The 9,587-nt window shown below is 37.8% G+C and overlaps 1 protein-coding gene across 1 annotated transcript; it reads left to right on the top strand.

Moving 5' to 3' along the window:
* The first annotated feature begins 444 nt into the window (after window positions 1-444).
* On the top strand, window positions 445-8,566 carry LOC131075640 (disease resistance protein RPV1). Its single transcript, XM_058012479.2, has 2 exons — window positions 445-1,103; window positions 5,917-8,566. The coding sequence occupies exons 1-2, from the start codon at window positions 517-519 to the stop codon at window positions 8,492-8,494; spliced, it is 3,165 nt and encodes a 1,054-aa protein (XP_057868462.1). The 5' UTR covers window positions 445-516; the 3' UTR covers window positions 8,495-8,566.
* The last annotated feature ends 1,021 nt before the right edge of the window (window positions 8,567-9,587 follow it).

Genomic DNA, 9,587 nt, shown 5'->3' with positions numbered 1-9,587 from the left:
AATACAAATATTATAAAATTTGGTCAACCTTTAATTTTTGCTTCTCATTGGTTGATGCTTTGACATTTAAAATGCTGACATCATCCAAGTAAAATGACTCTTGAAAAATGCAAACAAAAATACAAACATTAAAAAATTTGGTCCTATTGATACTTTGACATTTAGTAAATTTTCATGAATGCATGATTATGCTTTACTTTTAAATTATTAAATAAGAAACATGAAAGTTATGGAATGCATAGGTAGAATTGGAACAGATAAAAGTCTACACACTTAACCTCACGCGTAAACATCAAAGTCAAATAAGAAAGGACAGCTAGACATGGACAATTAACGAGGGAAGAAATTGTTTACTAAAAGCAGGCCCACCCACATTGACTTTTCTAGTTCATGTCGGTTGTCATTTGCAATAAATTCCGTATGAGCACATTAGAGTTCAACATCTCAAAGTTTTTTGGATGAATCCCCAGTTTCTTTTTATTGTTAGTAAGTTTACTCTTCAGATCCTGCTTTACCATGGAACAGTACAAGCCTCCATCAGCTAAACTTGCCTTCCACAGCAATAAGAGGTATCATGTGTTTCTGAGTTTCAGGGGAGAAGATGTCAGAAAGAGTCTGGTTGATCATCTCTTTCAAGCTCTCTCCGCAGCAGGATTGAACGTCTTCTTGGACAGTCACAAATTGGAAAAGGGGGAAATTATAGGGTTAAGCTTGGAAAGAGCAATCGAAAGCAGTGCCATACGCATTCCTATATTTTCCAGAGGGTATGCAGACTCAGCATGGTGTCTCAAGGAGGCCGCTGCAATGTTGAAGTCCCCTGGCTTGATCATTCCTCTCTTTTATCATGTGAATCCAACTCATGTTAGATATCCTGAAAATGAGTGCAGTCCCTATTACCAGTCATTTCTCAAACATTATAGCTATTCAGGCCAATACCCAAGAGAAGAGATTGAGTGGTGGAAGCGTGCCCTTCTACAGATCTGTCCGTGTCTAAACTTATATGACCGTTCAGTTCGATACCGAAGAGAAGAGATTGATGAGTGGAAGCTTGCCCTTCGACAGATCTGTTCTCGCTCAGGCTGGTCCTTGGATTTAACTGAAGGGTAAGTAATGAATCTCACCTTCTCTGCTTGGTTTTCAATAGTTTTGACTTATTATTGCGTGACTGCTGCTGTAGGATAGATTAGTAATGCGTCTCCAACTATCTAAACATAAGGTTTTAAGGAAGGGGTATAAGCTTACAATTTTATCTTGAAATAGAAAATAATAGCTAATGGAAAAACATGAATCTATCTTTAGCAATTTTTCATATAAATTTTAAACTTGGAAGAGATTTGAATGTTTTTTAAGTGATTTTATTTCATTTAAAAAATCAACTATTATGAAAAAAATCATACAGTATAACATAAAAGTTAAAATTGTGGATTCAGTTAGTCTTTATAGCTCCAAATTCTATCTTCTCCCTCTTCACTACTTGTTTTCTCTAAAGCAAACATGTTTGTGTAAAAATAATTTTTGTTTATGGTGTGCATTTTAAATTTATTAATTTTTGATTCGTAAGAGCAACCTGTATTATATTAATCCAAAAAAAAAAATCATCTTTATAGAGGAAAGACACAATTGGGGCCTCGTTGACCATTTCAAGAGAAAAAAAAATGATCACCACACACAGTAACAGAGACCAAAACCACCCTAGTCCGCCATAAAAAAATGCTTTTACTACTATGCATTAGAGTCCACATAAGCCTCAATCGTTTACAACCGCCCTAACAAACATGAAAAAATTGCCTATCCATTCCAGCTTATCAACTGGTTCGAGCAAAAGTAGCCCCTTAAGGAATCCACAACACCTCGCCACAGTTGAGGTCAAGCAGAAATGAGAGCCAATTCACCACCGCTCCTGGGAATGCCCCTAGGCCTAGGTATGCCAAGCCCAGGCTGAGTGGCAACAATTACATCCTCTGCACCTCCTGGTTAGTTTTGGTTAATTAAAAGTTATAGCCATCACAAACACCATCCCTTTCAACTCATTCAAGTCTAGTAATGCCACCACAAATCAGGAGTTTATCCTATATCTGTGATACGCATGCATAAACTCACGCCTAGTACCAGCTTGCCTGCATCCAGCACAAGCCTTAAACTTGAAAATAGACCTCAGCCTCAAATACGTGATGACCCCCAAGAAGGCCATCTATTGGCTAGGGCAGACCAACCTTATGGGCATATCCATTGCAGAAAGCTCCTCAAAATAACCCCAAATCAACTTGCGAGATGAATTTAATGGTTTCAGTCGCTCGAGCCACATTAACTACTTTGAAAGATAATAAATGCAAAACAAAAGCAGCCATACCTTATCCATCTAAACACCGATCTAAGATAACATCTGCCCCACCCTCTCACCAATTCACAGAAATAAACAAACATAGTGAGACAACAGTGAAGAGGCCAGCTGGGAACAAACAGCAAAGACTAGCGAAGAGATCACAAAGAGCCATTAACAAGCTCCAAGACCCTCTGATCCACGCCATCCATAGTGGCATTAGCCAATCTATCAGCATCCATAATTGCTTCCCTGTAAACGTGATTTGCAATGTGAGTCTTAAAAGTTTGGAGAATCACCAAAGCCATTTCCAAAAGAGTTTATAACTTCCAATTCAGCACATTCCTTGTCCTGATTACATTAACCACTAAGGTGGAATCACCTTCGATTTCTATTTCTCAATTTTTGGTTCTCAGCATAGCGGAAGATTGAAAACGAGGGCTTGAAACTGAGCCTCAATACTTGTTTCCTCTGGGAGAGGCTTAGAAAATTTCTCAGGTAAGGCTCCATCAAAATTCAACTTATACCATCCATGAGTGTGTAGTTACCATGAAGCTGTGGATCTCAATAACTGAGCTTCATGACCTTCCACCCCAACAATGGGGGGAATACAAAAGCCAAACCAACACTTACGCATTCTAGAATCCCTTTATGTGAAGTAAGCATTCTTGGAAGTCTACCATGCCGACTGGCTATTTCACGACTTCAACGATTGTTGCTTCTATTTTGTTTAAAAATAAGGCAAGCTCATCTCTTTCTCGTGGACTATTCTTTGATTCCTTTCCTTCCGTAATTCCTAAATTAGGATAGAAGGGCCGATGATCCACAAGCTCGAATATTGCAGTCTTGTTGATAATAGGCCATGCCTTGAAAAGACTGAGAATGTCATTGGGTAGGGCACCTACCCAACCAAGTTTAGCACACGACCATCTCCAACATTCTTGAGCAAAGGGGCGTCCTAACAGTAGGTGATTGACTTTTTCTTCGTTACATTTGTATAGAGAGCACCTAGATGGGCCTTGGTAACTCTTTTGAACAATTTTCTCTGCAGTCAAAATCCTATTTTATAAAGCAGCCTAAGAGAAAGTGCCAGCTTTAGGAAGGTAGAGCTTATGCCATCAAAGGTGCAATGGAATAAGAGTTCCCTCTCTGTCCTTCTCAAACACCTTGTTGTCCTCCCTAGCATTGTATTGCCTGGATTTCGATCCATTCCAAATGATTCTATCATTGCCTTCTCTAATTCTTAAACCTCTATCCTTTAGGATGGCCCTTAATTGCTCAACATCATTGGCCAGCAACCCCATCGAGCTCAAATCTTTCCATTGCCAACCCAAGACGTCATCCCCTTGATTTTCTTGCAAATGGCCCTCAACTTTCAAGCCTATGATAAAAACCTTTTGGTCTGTTCCATTTCAACGATCCTTTCCAAACATGGGAAGCCACCCCGGGAATCCTCCCAAAATAAGGCAGATTTCCGATCATGGATGTCCCATGTTAAATGTTCTATGATAAGAGACCTGCAACTGCTCATAAAATTCCATATCCTTGAGCCATGAAGCAAGTATTTTGCTGTGAGGATGCATGTCACATCACTGCTCTTTAAGTGAGGTTCTTTATACATCCTCCAAATCAGCTTAGTGCAAGAGCCTTATTTTGTTTTTAAAGGTTTTTGAGTCCGACGCCCTCTACTTCCTTTGCTTTGCACATCTTAATCCTATGCAATGAGAGCAATCTTGTTTTTGTCCAAAGTACCCCGCCAAAAGAATCTTCTCATACTTGGATTAAGTTATTGGTTGGCTCCAACAAAAAGGGAGAGGCAAGACAAAAGGTAGAACATTCATTTGATAAAAATGAATCAAATTGTATTGATAGTATGAAATTAGAAAAAATGAGTCAAATTGTATTCAATAGTATTCATTATCTTCAAATTTTAATGTAATCTTAGTTCTATAAAAAATAAATTCTATTTGCGTACACCTTTTTAAAATAAAACAATGAAGTGTGTCAATAGATTGGATTTGAATCAAGGTTGGATAAATTTGAAATAATATCTTCAAGAATTGAATCGATAGGAAAAAATGATTATTTTTTAAATTGAGAATATAGTGGCCAATAGATCATTTGCTTCGTCATGGCTCTCTACCAATGTACTAGAATCAATCTACTAGGATCAATCTTATATCACGTGACATTCATTAGTTTTATCATGAGAGAGAAATGGGGAGAGAATATCGTTACAAAAATTTCCAAATACAGGAAGTGTTAATGCTTTACCTAGTGTGGAATTTATGGGGTGACATGACAGAACGAGCCTTGCCATGCTACATGAACATGATCTATCTAGACCAGGTATAGGATTCTCCAAGTAGGAACTTCTATCTACAAACTCAACATAGGAGTGATAGTAACATAAGTTGCCCCCCTCATAATTGGTTGCATCCATAGGATGTAAGGAATCAAAGGAGATGGGAAAATAGAAAATGAAATATAAATGTAAGCTAAACATGCAAACGTGTGAAATCATGCAATGCAGAATTGTAATAACTGTACGGTGTAGTAAATAGGTAAAATATGTTGAATGATAAGCATGGTGAGAACATGAGTTGGAGATTGACATTAAATAAAAAGGTTGCCCCCAAGATAAATATATACAAAATGGTGATGTGGTCCTCAATGGCCAAAAATACTCCTGTAAGTATATAGGACACTAGGCTAAGCATTTTGCATCCAATGTAGCATCCAAGACATGAACACATAATGATTAAGGTAAGGCAATAGATTCCTAGTGGTAACATGGATCTAGATATAATAAGCAAGAAGGGGGAATATTTAATGTCTGATGTAAAAGGGTAGTAACGATATCATAGGTAGAAGTGGATAGTTCTAGGAGAAGATATGGCAACAGAAACACTATATTGGGGAAGCATGATCTCCCCAATTTGATAGGTAATATAGTAATGAATGTATGATATCGCACTAAGTCACAGGATATGGCGATTTTCATGGATGAGGTTCGAATTTAATCGAATTTCAAACTTTTATAAAAAAAATCGAATTTAATCGAATTTCCTCTATAAAGCACTGCTATCCGCCTCTAAACACAACTCAGCTGGTCGTGGGTATTCTTTGTGTATGCTTTGTATCTATTGGGTCATGGGTGTCTGCAACTGCTGGTTTGCCCTTGAATTTTCTCCAACAAGGGTCGCTATTCTGATAATTTATTAGAAGTATACATATATTTAAAAATAAACAAAATTATAGAAGGCAAATTTTATCCGAGTTTTTTTTCTAATTTTTTCCTTGTCAAATTTCATCCGAATTTCATGGATGTCGAATTCGAACCTTATGACTTAGATATCACATAACATAAGATGTGATCAATGAGCATAAGAGCCAGGTAGATGTCAGACAAGGGCATGAGAAGGCACATAAGTAGGATATTACAAGCATGTTAACTAAGGATTGTATTAGAAGTATGTGATGATCATAAAATATAAACAGGTAACTTTTATGAAGTAAACCATTATTTTACAACTTTTCTTGCAATTCTTTACAGAATACTGCAATTTTATTTGACAATACTGTAGCCATTGCAGCTATGAAGCTCGGCTAGTAAAGACGGTGGTGAATGATCTGATTAAGACTTTGCACAGAGTGCCGTTAGAAGTTGCCAAGCATCCGGTGGGAATGGACAGCTTGAAGAATGCTCTTATTCAGAAATTGAATCTTCATTCAGTGGATGAGGTGGTTAAAATTGGAATATGGGGTATTGGTGGTATTGGGAAGACCACAGTTGCCAAGGCCCTGTACAATCAGCTCTATGCTGATTTTGAAGCTGCTTCCTTTGTATCTAATGTCCGCATCACTGCTGCAGACGCCACTGGCCTTACAAATTTGCAGAAGCAAATTTTCAAGGATTTGACCAAATATGATGACAAAGTGGACAATGTTGATCAGGGAATTTCTTTGTTCAGAGATCGTTTGGGAGGACGGCGTGTGCTGCTTATTCTGGATGATGTGGATGCTGTTGAACAACTGTATGCTTTGGTTGGAGATTGGTTGGATTCTGGCAGCAGAGTTATTATAACTTCTAGAGATAAACACATTCTCAATGTTGCTCAGGTGTCATCTGAACTTATCCATGAGATAAGTGGATTAGAGATAGATGAAGGTCTCCAATTATTTAGTTGGCATGCTTTTCTCAAAGCGTCTCCAAATCCGAGTCACAGAGAGCTGTCCAAAAGAATAGTGGAAGCTTGCAAGGGGCATCCTCTTTCATTGGAAGTGATTGGGTCCTTTTTGTATGATAAACAAAATGATATTTGTTGCTGGACAGAAGCTCTTCATAACATTACCCTCAACCCAGAAATTCACAAAAGACTTTATATCAGCTATGGTGCTCTTAGTGATGAGGAAAAAGAAATATTCATGGACATTGCCTGCTTCTTTGTTGGAGAAGAGAAAACATGTGCCATTGTTTTTTGGAAATCCTTGTATAAGATGGTAGACACTGCCATCTCAAATCTTTCAATGAAGTTATTGATAAAGATCGACGAAGGAGGTGTATTTGATATGCATGACCATTTGCGAGATATGGGGCGAACTATTGCTGAAAAAGAAAAGGAGCGTACCCGACTATGGGAGGCTGCCCATTTAAGCACCATATCAAACAACACCAATTTCTCTCGCCTTCGAATCAATGGAGGCAATCCACAAAGGCTTGAAATGTTGTACAGACCTGGTCTTCGCTATCTTCATTTGAAGTGTCTGCACATTAAAGTCAGGGCAAAAGACGCACTGGCCATGCTTCCTCCAAGTTTGATATGGTTAAGACTGGAATATTGTGGTTTTGATATTGAGAGGAACAAAGCAAGAAAAAAGGAGCCAAGTCACTCAAGATTTGAGGCTAACATTTGGCAATTGAAGATTATGCAACTACAATTTTGCAATGGAGTTGACAGTCTTACTCTTGACTCCCTGTTTTCACTTCCTAACATACAACTGCAGCACTTGAAATTGTGTGGAAGTTTAAACAACCTCCCCAATGCCATTGGCAACCTGTCACAGCTGCAGCACTTGAACTTGAGAGGGTGTGAAAGCTTAAATAACCTCCCTTATACCATTGGCAACCTTTCACAGCTGCAACATTTGAATTTGAGAGGGTGTGGAAGTTTAAATAACCTTGTTGATACCATTGGCAACTTGACACAACTGAAGCTCATGGAATTGAGAGATTGTAAAAGCTTAAATAGCCTCCCGGATACAATTGGCAACCTGTCACAGCTTCAGCATCTAGACTTGAAAAGGTGTGTAAGCTTAAATAACCTCCCTAATACCATAGGCAACATGTCACAGTTGCAACACTTGGACTTGGAAGATTGTGGAAGCTTAAATAACCTCCCGGATACCATTGGCAACCTGTCACAGCTCCAACACTTGGACCTGGAAGAGTGTGGAAGGTTAATTAACCTCCCGGATACCATTGGCAACCTATCACAGCTGCAGTACTTGGGCTTGGGAAAGTGTGAAAGCTTAAATGAACTCCCTGATACTATTGGCAACTTGTCACAGCTGCAACACTTTGATTTGAGATTTTGTGGAAGCTTAAGTAACATCCCTAATACTATTGGCAACTTGCGAAAGCTGCAGTTCTTGGATTTGGAAGGATGTAAAAACTTGAATAACCTCCCTGATACCTTTGGCAACCTGTCACAGATGCAGCGCCTGGACTTGGGATGGTGTTTGAACTTAAATAAGCTCCCTGAAACCATTGGCAACCTGTTGCAGCTGCAGCACTTGGACTTGGGATGGTGTATAAGCTTAAATAGCATTCCTGACACCATTGGTAACTTGTCACATCTACAGTACTTGGACTTGAGATTTTGTAAAAGCTTAAATGACCTCCCTAATACTTTTGGCTACCTGTCACAGCTGCAGCATTTGGATTTGGGTCAATGTGAAAGCTTGAATAACCTCCCTCATACAATTGGCAGCCTATCACAATTGCAGCATTTAGATTTGAGATTCTGTAAAACCTTAAATAAGCTACCTGATACCATTGCCAACCTGTCACAGTTGCAGTATTTGGATTTGAGATTCTGTGGGAGGTTAAATAACCTTCCTAATACCATTACGAACCTGTCTCACCTGCATCACTTGGACGTGAGAGTGTAGGTTTAAATAAATGTCTCCCTCACAATAACATAAAGATACTACCATTTAAATAAAAATCTCTCGTTTCGTTTCTTTTTTCTTTTTATTTACAGATCTCACTTCTACAGATCTCACTTTTACATTATGGAATGGTGTCGGCTGCAGAGGGAAGTTGGAGAGCTTTGCCAATGCTCAGATAGCATGGTGTCTCCTGTCCATAGGCTCTACTGTATTATTTTTTTTTTTTCCTTTTTCAAATAGATTTCTTTAAATTTAGAAATGAATTTAATGTAATTGAAAATCTTCACCTTTAACAGTAGAGAATTTGTTGCGTTTTTTTACCTGTGAATTGAAAAGAGAAAATTGAGCATCTTATATTATTACTAATATACTTAATGTTAAAACATGATGATTTCCAGTTCTTAGATTTGATATGGTGGCTTATTGGGGTCGGACTCCTATGGCATTTGAAGATTTGAAGCACCCCTAAATAATACTTTTTTAATTTGTTTTTTAAATGAACATATTTAAATGTAGACAAAAAAGATAAAAAGCTCTAGACCAGAAATGGAAGATTCCAAAATTCTTGGTAGAAAGAACTCATTTCCTCAGCCTGCTTCAACTGTTTATGTATTATTTCTTTATTATTATATTTTACCATATCTTAATAAAAGAATCTTGACTTCTTTATTACATGTATTCCATTTGATTTTTCATGCAATCAAGGTCATGCTGATTATTGCCTCGTTAGCACTTGATGGAACAGGGTAAAGTTACAGATTTACCCATTTTTTCCCTTAATGAACTTTCATTTATTTACAAGCGGGTAATAAACCTATTCGCTCATATTCAATATTACATGCTATAAATTGGTTGTCTTTCACAGCAGCAAGCTCGTAAATTCTCTTTCAATTTAATTTAAACTCCATGTAAGCTAGGTGTTGGATCATGTTCAATATAAATTCTATGTAATTTAGAGCAATAAAAAGAGAAAAATAGGCATAAGATAATGAGCGTGAGCAGCAAGGTTCCCAAGAGGACATTAGATACCCTGTCACGTAATATTTGTGCTTTGAGAGCTTTGGCCAAAAATTCAATGAGTGTTGTCCAAATA

Source organism: Cryptomeria japonica, chromosome 8, assembly GCF_030272615.1.
Source record: "Cryptomeria japonica chromosome 8, Sugi_1.0, whole genome shotgun sequence".
In the NCBI taxonomy this organism is placed as follows: domain Eukaryota; kingdom Viridiplantae; phylum Streptophyta; class Pinopsida; order Cupressales; family Cupressaceae; genus Cryptomeria; species Cryptomeria japonica.
This window is presented reverse-complemented; position numbering and strand designations above follow the sequence as displayed.